Source organism: Rattus norvegicus, chromosome 20 (assembly GCF_021556685.1).
Source record: "Rattus norvegicus strain SHRSP/BbbUtx chromosome 20, alternate assembly SHRSP_T2T, whole genome shotgun sequence".
Classification (NCBI taxonomy): Eukaryota; Metazoa; Chordata; class Mammalia; order Rodentia; family Muridae; genus Rattus; species Rattus norvegicus.
In genome coordinates this window covers 5,507,273-5,523,479 of record NC_141553.1, presented here as the reverse complement: position 1 = coordinate 5,523,479, position 16,207 = coordinate 5,507,273, and the positions used below count along the sequence as shown (strand labels likewise).

The 16,207-nt window shown below is 49.4% G+C and overlaps 1 protein-coding gene across 1 annotated transcript; it reads left to right on the top strand.

The window, feature by feature from the left end:
* The first annotated feature begins 537 nt into the window (after nucleotides 1-537).
* RT1-DMb (RT1 class II, locus DMb) lies at nucleotides 538-7,817 on the top strand. The gene is given in 6 exon segments (NM_198740.2): nucleotides 538-811; nucleotides 3,064-3,345; nucleotides 4,891-5,175; nucleotides 6,925-7,041; nucleotides 7,219-7,254; nucleotides 7,519-7,817. Coding segments are annotated over 6 exon segments (786 nt in total). The 5' UTR covers nucleotides 538-756; the 3' UTR covers nucleotides 7,530-7,817.
* Nucleotides 7,818-16,207: the final 8,390 nt, after the last annotated feature.

Sequence of the window (16,207 nt, the reverse complement as noted above, 5' to 3'; positions counted from 1 at the left end):
TCCTGGCTCGCAAAGCAGCTAGTACAGACAGCTAGGAGGAATCGAAGCTTGGCAAACATCTCAGGACGGGATGGGTTTTCCTGTTCTCTAAGGTCGGGTTGCTTTCTGCCTTTCAGTCCTGCTCTGACACAGGAAACTGTGTACACGCTCTGTACCTCCTTCCTTCCCCACGGTCTTGCCTCTACCGCCACCGGTGCTCTCCTGAGTGACAGGGGTGTATGCACTGTCTTCCAAGCGACCTCCCTTTCAGAGATGAAGAAAGTTGTCTAGAAGTGTGCTTTTTTGTTTGTTTATTTGTTTGTTTGTTTGTTTTTGTAAGTGTGTGAGCAGAGAAAGTCAATCCGTTGGGCAGGCCAGGCTTGCATATCCTGGAAATGCTTCAATGACTACCCCAGGCGCCTCAGGAAAACACCTACAAGGTCCTGTTCTTAAAGCCTAGGGCATAATGAGGTTTACCTAGTAACTGATGATGCTAGGCTGAGACACTTTGTGATTGGTCTGATCCGCCTACCAGCGGACCACTCCCTTTAGGACTCGGGATTTGGTTGAGTTAGTGGGTGCAACTTTAAGATCTAAGGAGGGGCTGAGTGACCTGGGGCCACATCGGCAGCAAGGAGCAAGGGACCTGAACAACAAGTACCGTCTTTACCTCAGCGTGGGAAAATCATTTGTCCAAGCTGGGGCAGGAGAGGCCCCGAGGCCCCTGCGTGAGGTGGCCCAGGAGCCTGACCTTCCTGCTCCTTCAGAGAGTGGAACATGGCTGCACTATGGCCGCTGCTGCTGGCCCTAGGTCTGGGCTGTATAGGAGCAGGTAAGGTCCCTTCCTAAACCTCCTCTCTCCCACTCCTGTTTGGGGTAAAACCCGTTCATTTTTCGCTAACAGGTTTGAGTGCCTCAGACTAGCCAGTCTCCCTACCACGGCCTTCCTCCAGTCCTGCAGACTGAATTTCACAGCAGTTTTAATAATGAGCCACTCTCGTAGATTGTGCAATGGATGTCTCTGCTGGGACATAGGTTAGGACTGGGTACTGGGTTCCTAACACGGTGCCTGGCATGTCATAAATGTTCTGTGGCATCGGAAGGCCAGAATATTTCCAGCACAGAGCAAGACTGACTGTTTTTCTTGACTCTGTCTCTTTTGTCTCCTTTCCCTTCTCCTCCCTTTTCCTCTTGTCTGCCTGTCCGCTTGTTTGTCTGACCATCTCTTTCTCAGTGGAGCCAGTCACGATCTATAACCAGACTAGCCTTAAACTCATGGCAATCCTCCTGCCTCGGGGCTGGGATCACAAGTGTGCCAACCGCACTTACTTTACCCTTTATCTCCTTGCCAATAGCGAGCTGCTCTGAAGGTCTGTTTCGGGGTAGACAGCCATGCATGGCACACGGGAATCTTGGGGCTGTCCTCCCAGTGCCACATACAGGAGAAACAGTGCTAATTGTTTCCAGCCTTGTGCACGTGAATCTCAGGCCCATTCCTAAACCTGACACCTCTGGAGCATTCGGGAGTCAATCATGTCGTATGATATCAGCAGAAAATCGGGATGACCTTTAAAATGTCTTTTCTGCGTTTTGTTTGCTTAGCTGTGGTGGTGTTAGGGAAGCTTGGTAAACTGTTCACCTTAAAAACTTAAGACCACGGCAGGTGGAAAACAGCGGCCTGATTTAGTGTCAGGGCCTCGGAGAGGTGGCTCAACAATGAAGAGAAATGGGTGCTTTCGAAGAGGACCCAGGCTCAATTCCCAGCACCCACATCAAGCACACGTAGGCAGCCCCAGGATTACCACAACTTCCCTCTCCCTTGGCAATGAATTAGAGCCCCTTGACTTGGAAAATAGAGAGGGCACGGAGTCTGTGCAAATAGGCCATTACTGTTCATTTATTGCAAGAGTTTAAAAACACTTTTCTCCCTCGCTTCACCGTCTGTCTGTTTCTCTATCTCTCTGTCTCTGCCTGCCTGCCTACCTGTCTGTCTCACTCCATGTCTGTCCATCTGTATATGTGTGTCTGTCTGCCTGTCTGCCTGTCTGTCTGTCTGTCTGCTCTCACCCCTGCTTCTCCGAGTGTGCACCACAGCTGTGTAGTCTGAGGAGGCCAGAAGAGCATCTGGAACTGGGGTCACAGGGAGCCGCTGGGGGTGGGTGTGCCAGTCGGAGCCCTGGTCTTCTGCAAGAGCAGCCTGTGCTCCCAAACACCCAACAACCTCTGTATCCCCATGAGGACTATTTTAAAGAACAAAGGGTTTGGGGCTGGGGATTTAGCTCAGTGGTAGAGCGCTTACCTAGGAAGCGCAAGGCCCTGGGTTCGGTCCCCAGCTCCGAAAAAAAGAACCAAAAAAAAAAAAAAAAAAAAACAAAAAACAAAAAACAAAGGGTTTGTAGGAGGACGTCCAGGCAGAGCCTAGGTACAGTAATTTCTGCCCCCTTGGAGGTGGATGTGCTGCTCCTCAGCCTATGACTGTGAAGGTCTCAGGACCCCACAACCTGAGATATTTAGGCTTTGTCAAATAGACAGGATTTATTTTTAACCCAGCCTCCCATTCCCTTTCCTGCTGTACCAGGATGGATTTTTTTTTTGTTTTTTTAAAGATTTATTTATTATATATGAGCACACTGTAGCTGTCTTCACACACACCAGAAGAGGGCATCAGATCCTATTACAGATGGCTGTGAGCCACCATGTGGTTGCTGGGATTTGAACTCAGGACCTCTGGAAGAGCAGTCAGTGATCTTAACCGCTGAGCCATCTCCAGCCCCAGGATGGAGATTTAAGTGTCAGGCTTCTAAAGATGGCCCCATCTTTCCACTGACAGGCCCCGCCCCAGAGTTCTGCCAAAGTTGACCTCATTAGAACGAGAGATCCTGCGGTCACTCAGTACCAAGGGCTTCAGAGCTCTGTGTCGGGAACCAAGTTAAAGACTAAATATTAGGGCAGAAAATGCATCTACGTCCACCATAAGCGTCATAAGGGTTTTAGGAACTTATGTGTCAGGATCTATGGGCGGAAGCCATATTTGCAGTCACGGCGTACAGACTCTGATCTGCCTTCCTTCTCTGGCTTCTCCAGGTGGCTTTGTGGCTCACGTGGAAAGCACGTGCTTGCTGGATGATGAAGGGACCCCAATGGACTTCACATACTGTATTTCCTTCAACAAAGATCTGCTGGCCTGCTGGGATCCAGAGGAGGGACAAATAGTCCCCTGTGAATATGGGGTCCTGTTTAAGTTGGCCGAATTCATTTCAAATATCCTCAACAAGGAAGAAGGCCTGATCCAGCGCTTGAAAAATGGGCTTCAGGACTGTTCCACACACACCCAGCCCTTCTGGAACGCGCTGACCCACAGAACCAGTGAGCAGAGGGGCAGCCGGGGAGCAGAGCCAGGAGAAAAGAGGACGAAGGGGATGCTTGAGCACTGCAGGAGTTGGTTCCTGGCAGAAAGAGACAGTGTGGACCCGGAAGAGGGGTTGGGGTGGACATGAGGGAGCAGTGTGGTAGTAGAGATGGACCGGAGGACGGGGGACTTAGTGACAAGGAACTGACGAGGACCAAAAGCAGGAACCACTGCACGCCAGGGTTCAGATCCATGCCAGAACTCCCCTGCTGGCTTTCCCCAAAATGTTCGTGTCTTTTATTTTTATTTTATCTTAATTACATTTTTTTCCCATTGCTGGGGATTGAACCCAGGGCCTTGCCCATGCCTGACAAACACTTTACCACTGAGATCTGTCCCAGCCCGGTTTCTACTATTCATCCTGAGGCAGGCTCTCCCTAGGTTGCCAAGCTGGCCTTGAGCTGGTCGCTCTCTTGCGATTGCAGACTTGGGTCCCCAAGCCTGGCTTGTCCCTGGTTTTTGAGCTCAGATTTTGTTGTTCTGTGTTTGGAAAGGATGCAGTCATGGGGAGATCTGGTGGTGCTCCAGGGATTCCAGCGCTGGGTCTCTTCCTCTGGAAGCCTTTGCATAGAGAATGTAGCTCATGGGAACTGCTGGAAGTTTGTAACATTGTATAAACCTTGAAGATCCCCTTGGGCCAGAGTGGTATGTCATAAGATGCAGCTTCTCAGCCACTTTGTAGCATCACCTGACCAAGGTGTTTCCTGAAGATTCAAGTCTCTGGGTACTAATCTAGACAGGGAGAAAATACCTCCAGTGAAGCCTAGAGAGGCTGCATTTTTTCCTAAAGATTTATTAATTAATTTATATTTCTCTATTTATCGTATGTGAGTACACTATCATGCTCTTCAAATACACCAGAAGAGGACATGGGATCCCCATTACAGATGGTTGTGAGCCACCATGTGATTGCTGGGAATTGAACTCAGGACCTCCGGAAGAACAGTCAGTGCTCTTAACCACAGAGTCACCTCTCCAGCCCGAGAGTCTGTATTTTAACATATTCCCTTGGATTTTTCACTTAAACTATTGTTCAGAAACACTCTGATAGAAAAGAGCAGGGAGACCACTGGGGGATAAGCTGGTAGGATGGTAGATAGTCTTGGTGACCTTGTTGCCAGGCCTGGTGATACAGACCTATAATACCAGTGCTTGGGAAGAGGCAGGAGGCTGGGAGTTAGGACTATCCCCAGCCTCAGCGAGAGAGAGAGTGGGCTACATGAGACCCCCATCTTAGAAAACACACGAGCACGTGGCCACGCAAGATAAGCACAGATATTGTGCAGACAGCTCATAGCTCAGACCGGACGTTTACCAGTTGTGATCAAACACAAGTTTGAAGAAGAAAAAAAAAAAAAAAAAAAAAAGAGGCTATGAGAGAGTAAGAGGAAGCCCGAGGGTCAGGAGTGAGTTCTATTTCCTTTTTCAATCGGTGCTGCAGACATATTTTGAAAGGATGAGATGATACTTCCTTTCCAACCATAACCGCTTCTCCCACGCAGGAACGCCATCTGTCCAAGTAGCCCAAACCGCTCCTTTTAACACAAGGGAGCCTGTGATGCTGGCCTGCTACGTCTGGGGCTTCTATCCGGCGGATGTGACCGTCGTGTGGATGAAGAACGGGCAGCTTGTTACTTCCCACAGCAACAAGGAGAAGACGGCTCAGCCTAACGGGGACTGGACATACCAGACCGTCTCCTACCTAGCCTTAACCCCTTCCTACTGGGACATCTACACCTGCGTGGTACAGCACAGCGGGACCCCTGAGCCCATCCGCGCGAACTGGAGTAAGTGTGTGGTGACTCGGGCGTTGGTGGTTGGGAAAGGGACCTGGATATTTTGGCCAAGGGAGTGAGACACGCACGGGGCGTGGCTTGTGGTAGAGAAGGGGATGCTGGGACCGGAAGTGAGTCTGGAGGAGCTTGTGGAGGGTTTGCAGAGTTTGCAGCTGGCTAAAGGTTTGGCAGTTGTGCGGCTGTGATGCTTTTCATCTGTGCGAGAGAGCATGAGCAGCCTGATTGTCACCCCGAAAGTGTGCAGATTTGATAACATTTCCCGGAACAAACCCCCGGAATTCACTGTGTTAGTTTTCCCAATGTCCACCCATCTTGGGAATTAAGAAAATAAAGTAGACAAGAAGAAAGGGGCATTCCTCTCGGTGTAGGGCTGTGCCGAATTTCGGCAGCGTTTTTGAGCGTAACGGGATAGTGCAGCCATGACTGTAGACACTTTGGTGGATGTGTGAAGGGTCTAATCAATAAAGAACTCACTGGGGTTGGGGATTTAGCTCAGTGGTAGAGCGCTTGCCTAGCAAGCGCAAGGCCCTGGGTTCGGTCCCCAACTCCGGAAAAAAATAAAATAAAATAAAATAAATAAAGAACTCACCGTTTGAACCCTAGGACTAGTTAAGGTAACAGGAGACGGTTCATACCAGTTTGGAGATTGTTGAAGCGAGGAAGAAAGAAGAGGAAGGAGCAGCAGAAGAGGAAAGACCAGGGAGCAGGGTCCTGGGCTGCTGGGGCCAGGCCTTCCCTTGCCGGGAGTGTTGTGTCCGCTGTTGGTTCTAGTGGGTCTCTGGGAGGGGATGGGGTCTTGGTTAGGGTTTCTATTGCTATGACGAAGCACCATGACCATGGGGAGGAAAAGAGTTATCCGGCTTACACCAGCACATCACGATCCATTATTGAAGGCAGTCGGGACAGGAACTCAAGCAGGGCAGGAACCTGAAGGCAGGGGCTGATGCAGAGGCCACGGAGGGGTGCTGCTTGCTGGCTTGCTCACCTGGCTTTCTTATAGAACCCAAGACCACCAGCGCAGAGGTGGTCCTCCCCACAATGGGCTGGGCTCTCCCCCATCAATCGCTAATTGAGAAAAGACCCTGCACTATGAGGCTTGCCTCAGCCAGGTCCTATGGAAGCATTTTTCTCAATTGAGGTTTTCTCAAATGACGCTAGCCTGTGTCAGACAGACACAGAACTAGCTAACAAGAGGCGTGAGGAACACGCGTGTGCCCTTGAGCTGTGCAGGGTAGGTTTCCTCTGTAGGACACACGAGGGGCTCCTTTGGCGAGAGTGCTCTATGGTGTCGGGGTAAGAGTCCAGGCGGGGGTATACTTCCAAACAGGAACAGCTCCTGCAAGTGGGAGCGCGAAGGGCTGGAGGGTGGAATGGAAGCAAATTTTGAAGGGAGACAAGGGCAGTGTGACTCTGGGGGGGCCTCATACTCTGGAACGTTGGAGGCCTGGAAAGGAGACATTTTACTAGGAAGCTGCTCAGAGCAGGGGTGTGAGTCACCCCTGCCACAGGGAGTGAGGAACCCCTGGTGGCTAGGGCGGGTGCCCCCGGGGAAGGGGGAACCATAGAGAATGCCTTGAGAGGTCCCACTAGGCTAGGAGGAAGCAGAAACTGGGCGGCACCCCTGGGAAGACAGTTTCCCCCGTTCTAGTAGTGAGTGGTGTGGTTGACCCTTCTAGGTGCAGGGTCCGTGGGACTAAGCTGTAGACATCAATTTTTAAGACCTCTTTCATTACTTTGCAGCACCCGGGCTGTCCCCCATCCAGACAGTGAAGGTCTCTGTGTCTGCAGCCACCCTGGGCCTGGGCTTCATCATCTTCTGTCTTGGCTTCTTCAGATGGCGCAAGTCTCACTCCTCCAGTGAGTCATCCCCTGAGCGCTCCGCCGTCCTCCCCGTCGTCCTCCTCTTTCTCCCAGTCTCTCTCGATGTCTGTCTGCGGTTGATTCTCTCATTAGAACTTCCTCTGTGAAGAACTAAAGAATGCTAGGTTCCTTCACCCGCAGGGACTGGTATAATCAAGTATCTTCCTCTTCTAGGCTACACTCCTCTCCCTGGATCCACCTACCCGGAAGGTAACATTGCTGTTGGGCTTTGCGCTCAGCGGTCCTCAGAAGGGCTGGGGTTTATGTTCGGTTAATGGTGCTTGCTTACGATAAGCAGCTTATAACCTGTTGGGGCAGGATGGAGGCCAGCTTCTTTGTCTTAGTCATTGGTTGCTGGGCATCTTTTGCGTCGCTGGTGTCGGAGGGCTCTGGCGTTGGTCCCGAACACGGGTGGTGGGGTGGGTTTCGACATCATGCATTCTCACCACTGCCTGGTTCTGGTTGCTTCTGCAGGACGGCCCTAGAGGGCAGAGTCCCGCGCTGAGAAGGAGATCCAGACTTTTGATGGTGCCTTCATGCCCCCCAGCATCTTCAGGACACCCCACTTTCTTGTGTCATAATTCCTCTACTCAGTTCCACTTTCCCATGTAAATATTGGTGGCCTGGGGGGTATTCGTAATCAAATCTGCCTCGGGTGTTTTCTGAGGTGAGCTGCTCTGAGGAGGGGGTTCAGTGCCCTCCTGAAAGCCCCACCTTGTCACAGAAGGCACTGTGTCACGATCACACCTAAGAAATAAACTGGTGTGGAATTACTGGCTTCTCCCAAGTTTGTCCTGGCCTTTGGAGGAGAGACTGGCAGAGCATGACTGAAGTTGATCCTTTCCTGTGACGTAGCCAGTGGCACCTCCCGGTTTCCCATCGACACGAGTGAAGCGGACCTGGGGGCAACTTTTGAAATTAAAACTCGAGGGAAGAAATTGAGCTGTAGCGAGATGGAGTGGCCCCGTGAGGAAGAGGGAGGGGCTGACGGCTTATTTGCATGTGTGTGTGTGCCTGTGTGTGTGTGCATGTATGTGTATGTGTACATGTGTGTGCACACATGCACATGCCCATGCGAGAGCGCTTGCCACGGCATACATGTAGAGGTCAGAGGCAACTGGCAGGAGTGGGTTCTCTTCACGGTGAGGGTTCTAGGGGTTGAGCTCAGGGTGTTGTCTTGGCAGCAGATGTCTTCGCTGACCTTGCCAACCTGTAAGTGGTCATAAAGGACTAAATCACTTGTCAGAGGCCTAAGGATAAATTCTCCATGGGGTGTGTGTTTACCTGATAGAAGTCAGAAGCTTATTCTGAAAACCTTCCATGGATCAGTGCACCCCTTTGGAAAGTCACCGTCCTGTTCCTGTCTATCCCAAACCCTAGCGACATTCACTTGCTGGGGAGATTACGTCTTTAGAGGAGCTGGGGCCTCTGGCGACAAATGTCTTCCACTGGAGACACAGCTGGGTGTAGAGAGTTGGTCTAAGAATTGATTTTTGGGATTAGAGTTGGGAAGTCAACAGCCAGCAAGAGGAAGAAATCTGTGGCCCGGGAGCTCAGCGGGCCAAGAGCACTGGCTGCTCTTGCAGAGGACCTGGCTTCAAGGCACAGACCTAGTTACAAGCAAAAAACAAACAAACAAACAAACAAAAACAAACAAAAACCTAAATAAATTAATGACAAAAATCAAGAAAGAGAAACCTAAGGCACAACGAGAAATGGATAAAACAGGGAGAAATCTAACACGAGAGGATTGTGCAGGGAGAGTGTGCAATGGGGTGTGGACACGTCTGTGTGTGGGCTCCTGCAGGGTAACTCTAAAGGCCAGAATCTGATCTGCATAGGTGTGGGTGGGTGGGAGGCCAAGGGGCCCGGATCCCTCTGCTCTAGATGGTTTCTATGGATACGGGGCTTGGAGGAGGGTGGGTATAGCCCTCATCATAAAACTTGACACGCAAAGCCACTGAGTCCTCCTAAACAATGATTCCTCACAGCACCCACAGTTTTCTTAGGAGAATCCTGGGGTGAGGGTGTGACAGCTCCTCTGGGAAAAGAGAAGTCAAGAGGGGAGGGTGAATGCTCAGTATTCCAAATGGAATCTGGGTAAGATGGAGGAGTGATGCGTGCTAGGGGTGGGTGGGAATTGAACCCTGGTTCTGTGGGAGTGCACGGAGACACTTTGCTGTGAGACACCTCGCACTCCCCTGACAAGCCTCTCAGATCATTGGCCTCATTTACTTCACCTTCACGCTGGGTGTTGTAGGTACCTGAAAGTTATCTCTCTCCACCGGTGAAATGAGTCAATTCAAAGCCAGATTAGATTATATGAAAGGCAGGCGGGTTTATTGGGGAAGCTGCTCTCGGGCGAGTTCACTGGCTCCAAGGTCAGAGGCCAGGGAAGTCAGAGAGAAGAGGGGAAGGGAGAGAGAGGAGGAGGAAGGGGAGAAAGAAGGGAAGAACAGGAAGGGAGGGAGAGAGAGAGAGACAGACAGAGAGAGACACAGAGAGAGAGAGACAGAGAGAGAGAGAGAGAGAGAGAGAGAGAGAGAGAGAGAGAGAGAGCGCGAGCGCCAGCGAGTCAGCCTTTGGGAAGGGCAGCCCTGCCCCTGGGTGCTGGGAGAACCTGGGTGCCAGGTCTGCTTTCCTTTTTTCTTTTTTCTTTTCTTTTCTCTTCTTTCTTTCTTTCTTTCTTTCTTTCTTTCTTTCTTTCTTTCTTTCTTTCTTTCTTTCTTTTTTGGAGCTGGGGACCGAACCCAGGACCTTGCGCTTGCTAGGGGAGCGCTCTACCACTGAGCTAAATCCCCAACCCCAAGGTCTGCTTTGATACGTAAAATATGGACCTCAGCCCCTTGTCCAGGTCTGGAACCAGACATACACTTCTTGTGAAGCATAGGTGTAACTTGTTTTCTTGTTTCTTTGCTCGTCTTTCTTTGCAGATCCCTCCACAGGTGGTGCCCATGTGTTCCCAACTCTCTTTTCTGGAGTCCATCGTCTACGCAAGCTCTCTGATTGCTTTGCTATTCTTTATTTTTTCATCAAGAGTTATTTATTTTATTATGTATTAGTACACTGTAGCTGTCTTCAGACTCACCAGAAGAGGGCATCAGATCCCATTACAGATGGCTGTGAGCCACCATGTGGTTGCTGGGAATTGAACTTAGGACCTCTGGAAGAGCAGTCAGTGCTCTCACTGCTGAGCCATCCCTCCAGCCCCTACTTTTTATTCTTATCTTTTCATTTCCTTCCTCCTTTGGCCTGTGCAACCAGTCCTCGTCACCTGTGCTCAGCTCAGGTGACTACAGTTCCTGAGAAGTGTATTTAAAGGTAACCATTTCTCTCTAAGATCTGTTTTCACAGAACCCTCTACATTGTCTTTCTGTCCCCCCTCCCCCCATCCCCAGCTCCACATCTAATGGCAACAAAATTACGCTAAATTCTCATAGTAGTGTTTTTATTTATTTCTAAGCATTCCTTTTAGTGGTTTAACTCAAAGATGATGGTACATTGAGTGTTTTTGTTTAGACTTTAAACTTGTAGAAAAATTGTAACAATGCCAAGAAATCTTGGGCTGAGGTGAAGCTCAGTGGTAAGGTGCTTGCTGGTGAGTAGCTGCTGTGACCACACACACACACACACACACACCCCACACACCCCACACACCCCACACACCCCACACACCCCACACACCCCACACACCCCACACACCCCACACACCCCACACACCCCACACACCCCACACACCCCACACACCCCACACACACGAAGGCTTGCCTGGGAGGTCTGCCTGGTTCCAGAGGCCTGGGACCCAAACTCTTCTCCTCATAATGCACAGCAAGCCTCTGGGCCATTGCTCCAGTCCCTCAATGAAGGCCCCTTATTTCTTTCCTTTTCTCCCTAACCCGTGGCCCTCAGTCTGGCATCCTGCATCTCAGCAACCTTTCCCGTCATTGTGTTAATGCTTACGGTTCTCCTTCTTTCTCTTCCTTTCTTCCTTTCCTTCTCTCTCTGTCTCCTCCTCCCTCTCCCTCCCTTCCTCTCTCTCTCTCTCTCTCTCTCTCTCTCTCTCTCTCTCTCTCTCTCTCCCTCCCTCCCTTCCTTTCTTTCTTTCTTCTTCTTTTTTTTTTTTTTTAGAAATTTATTTCGCGTATATGGGCACACTGTAGCTGTCTTCAGACACACCAGAAGAGGGCATCAGATCTCTTACAGATGGTTGTGAGCCACCATGTGGTTGCTGGGATTTGAACTCAGGACCTCTGGAAGAGCAGTCGGTGCTCTTAACCACTGAACCATCTCTCCAGCCCTCCTTCTTTCTTTCATACTAGGGTTCACACTCAGGGCTCTCCACCTGCTACACAAACATGGTGCCATTCTGTGGCTGTGATGAAACACCATGACGAGAAGCAGCTTACAGAAGAAAGAAGAGCTTGTTCGGGCTGGAGGTTCCAAAGGGTTAGAGTCCATCGACAGGGAAGACGCGTGCGTTCACGCGCTGGCTGGCTGCAGCAGGAAGCTGGCTGGTTAACTGACAAACAGGAAGTAGAGAATGCAAGCATACGGCCTCAAAGCCCATCCCAGTGACAGGCTTCTCCCGCAAGGCTCCATCTCCGGAAGGTTCTTCAACCTTCAAACACTGGAGCCTGGGGAGGGGGAGAGACGCATGTCTTATGTGGACCACACTGAGCGGCAACCCAAGGCCTTTCATGCTTTATTTGATAGGTTGGCATTTTTTTTTTTTTTCGGAGCTGGGGACCAAACCCAGGGCCTTGCGCTCGCTAGGCAAGCGCTCTACCGCTGAGCTAAATCCCCAACCCCTAGGTTGACATTTTTTATATTACGTGTATGTGTTTGCTGCCTGCATGTATGTATGTGTGTGCCTGGCGCCCACTAGAGGCCAGAGAGGACACTGGATTCCCCTGGAGCTGGAGTTACAGATGGTTGTGCACCACCACGTGGTTGCTGGGAATTGAACTCAAGACCTCTAGAAGAGCAGTCAGTGCTTAACCACTGAGCCGTCTCTCCAGCCCCCTTATTTTATTTCTATTTTTCGAGGCAGGGGCTCACATAGTCCAGGTTGACCTTGAACTGTTTTATGTAGCCAAGGATGACCTAGAATTCCCCATCTTCTTGCCTCTTCATTCCTGTGTCACCATTCCCTGATTTCTACGTTTTAGTGAGACCCTGTCTTGCTACAGAAGCTAGGGACAGACTGGAGTTGGGCCCTTGCTGTGCTGTCTCTACAGGTGGATGCTGGTAAATTCCTTCCAAGCCTGGACCTCCCTTTGACTTAATCAATGGTTGGTCTCTTCTGAGCTGGATTCTGGATGCTCTCTTTCTCCTCAGAACCATAACTCTTGTTTGATGCAATCTTGTTCCCTTTCAGCCTAGGGATTTTCTTAGCACCGCAGGGAAGACACCAGGTTCTCTCTGGTATTAGCCCGTTGCTGGCTTAGGAGGAAGCTTACATGGCTTAACTGGGAAGACACACTTAAGGGGCGACTGCCTAGCATCTTGACCCCCTTCATGTAAATAGATAGAATAAATTTAAGAAATCTAAGAAAGAGTGGGAGGCTGACCTCGGTGTGTGCTCCTGGGGGGCTACTTCTGGGAGCAGCATATAAATCTAATGTAAAACACAAATTCTACCCAATAGCATAGAGGGCTGTGGGAACAGAGATTCAACAAGGGGGAAATGTTTGGGTGGGCAAACACATTTTGGTGCTCTGTAGACCAGGCTAGCCCTAGTGCAGGAAGTAAAGGTCTATGCCACCACACCTGGCATGCGTTTATATCTTGGAATTTTTTTCTTAATGTTCAAAAGCTTTTACAAGGTAAGCATCCCCTGGTATATTTTCTTATGTGGTAAAGAGTCTTATCTTGAGGCCTGGAGTGTTCTGTCCTGCTGCTAACCCCAACTCCTACTCTATTCAAACCAAGCCTTCGTGCTAGAAAACTTAAGTCTCAGCAGCTCTCCAAAGGTCTCTCCTGTTGTCCAGTATAATCTGGCTTAAACATCTCCAGACTTTAGATGGACGGAGCCCTATTTCAAAGCTACCCAGGAGAGTCATCTGGGAGGGTAACTTGACTAAAACCCCTAGAACCAAAACCAATAATTCCACCAAGGAAAAGATATTAATAGTGTTATGGTAACACGTACTCTATCACCGGAGCTAAAGGCTCTGGGACTTGAGGACACGGTCAGACATTGTCTTTCCTGGAGTAACTTAAGTGCTATATTGAGTGTTGTTGGTGAAGCCCTGCAATTCTGGATGGGTTCTTTTTATTTATTTTTTAAAAGATTTATTTATTTATTATATATAAGTACACTGTAGCTGTCTTCAGACACACCAGAAGAGGGCATCAGATCTTATTACAGATGGTTGTGAGCCACCATGTGGTTGCTGGGAATTGAACTCAGGACCTCTGGAAGAGCAGTCAGTGCGCTTGACCACTGAGCCATCTCTCCTGTCCTCTTTTTATCTAAATTATACAAAAACAACCGCTCTGTTATAGCAGCAACAGCCCTGGTGGACTCACCAACACTGGCCAGATCCCATCACTAGATTCAAAGATTCAAAAGAGACCTTTCTCAGGGTGTATGCACAAGGACGAAATGCATGTTTATAATAAACAGTTCACAAAGCCAGGAAGACGACGGTGTGGGAACAGGCATTTGACCCCAAGCCTGATAACCTGAGGTCCAACCCTGGGACCCTCGGGATGGAAGGAGAGAACCAATTCTGCAAACAGTCCTCTGGCGTCTAGTCACCTGTCATAGCATGTGTGTGCTACCAATAAACACACCAATAAAATGTTTAAAGAGCGCCACAGTAAAAAAGTAGAGATAGCTGTAACGAACACAGGGTCTGGACAGAGAGCGCTGTAAGGAACCTCACTCTAAAGCTGGGGCAGTTAGGGGTGAATGCTTTTAATCCCAGCTCTGGGGAGGCAGAAGCAGGAGGATCTCTCCGAGCCTTAGGCCAGCCTGGTCTACATATTGAATTCCAGGACAGCCAGGGTTACATAGGGAGACCCTTAACCACTCCGCTACCTTGACTCCCCTTCCCAGTCTCATATAGCTCAGGCTACCCTTGAAGTCTCTAGGTAGCAGGGATAGCCCTGAGCTCCTGATCCTCCACCACATCTGGAGATCAAACCCCGAGCTCCATGCACGCTAGCAAAGCAGTGTACCAACTGATCCCGACTCAAGACACCTCTCCCCCCCCCCCTCCTGCTTTTCTGCCTGCTCAGCTCCATCTATGTCAGACTATAACGATGCCCCTTCCTGGCACTGTTGACAGATGTATATAAGTAGGAATTCTAACATTCCCTTCCCTGGCTAGCATTTGTGCAGTCTCCACAGTGAAACCCTTCATATCGCAGACTGGTGTGTTAGAAAACCGGTGGGAATATTTATGAACAAGTAAGTCCCAAAAGATAAACGCAGCGGCATAAATTGTGTGAAGATATGCTTGCAAATGCCATTAGCTAGTAGTCCCCTAGTAAATGTAATTTTAGCACACAAAACAAACGACAACAAAACAAAAAAGGAAACAGCCCTGGGGCTGGTGAGACGGCTCAGCAGGTACTTGTCACTAAGTTAAAGACCCAGGGCTGACCCCAGAAGAGACTCCCGCAGGTCAGTCGTCCTCTGATTTCCATACGGACACTGTGGTGTGCGTGCACCACCCCCACCCGTGCACAAACAAATGTTAAAAACCACTAATAAAATAGAAAACAGCTCATGCCCACATATGATTGAGGAGCTAATTTCTTTTTTTTTTTTTTTTTTTTTTGGAGCTGGGGACTGAACCCAGGGCCTTGCGCTTGCTAGGCAAGCGCTCTACCACTGAGAGCAGCTAATTTCATATCATGGCAAAAACAGAAAACAAAAACAAACTTTAGAGAGAAATAAGGACAAACCGGGAATTCCTAAACTGGTTAGTGAAGCAAATAAATCCATCAAGGACGATTCAGGGGTGTATTTGGGGATCATGTTACACACACACACACACACACACACACATGCACACACATACACACAGAAACACACAGACACACACATACACATCACACACACATACCACAGATACACACACATATTTACATACATACACACACAGACAGAGACACACACTCACACACACACACAGACAGAAACAGAGATAGAGAAAAAAAAGACAGAGAGAGACACACACAGAAAGAGAGACAGACAGACACAGAGATATATAGGGAGAGAGACAGAGAGTGAAAAGACAGAGAGACAGACAGACACAAAGAAAGATAGACAAACACACACACACACACAGATATATAGGAACAGAGACAGCGAGATGAGAGAGACAGAGAGATAGAAGTAGACAGACACATATGCACAGAGGAGAGACAGAGAGAGACAGAAAGGACAGAAAGAGACAGAGATAGGGAGACAGACAGATACACACACACACGCACAGAGAGAGAGAGAGAGAGAGAGAGAGAGAGAGAGAGAGAGAGAGAGAGAGAGAGAGAGAGAGAGAGAACACAGGGCCAAAAGACACACAGGGAAAACAGATACAAGGCAGAAAACCGGCTCTGCACCTGCGGGCCCGGCAGGTTTCCTGCTCTTTGTCAGTCTTTGCTGACACCTACAGGTCACAACTTGTTAACGATTTTTTTAAATGAAAATTTAAACTCTCCCTGAGGATCCTTTTTCTAGGCAGCCCCAAACTCAGTGGATTTGAGAGATCGTTTCTTGAATATTCCCAGAAAAAAAAAATCACAGCATTGTTGAAGGTTCTGTCAGGTTGATCTACTGATTAGAACTTCCCGATTGTGGAGAACTGTGGACTTGATGCTCTAAAGGCAGATTTAGTATCCTTATGGTATCCATTTGGAGTTCACCTCTGAAGCTGATTCCTGTCCTGGAATCATTACTGTTGCTGTGGGGAAGTACCCCGACCCTCCACCCCCATCCAAAAATATGGGAGGAAAGTTTCGACAATTCCAGGTGATATCCATCATTGTGGGCGAGTCAAGGCGGCAATCTGAAACAGCTGGTCCCTTCTTCACCCCTGCAGTCAAAGGCAGAGGAAATGAATGTACGAGTGCTGTCTGTTTAGGGTCTGCTCATCCTCTCTGCTCTTACTTGCTTCAGGATGCCTGCCTGGGGAATGATGCCACCCACAGT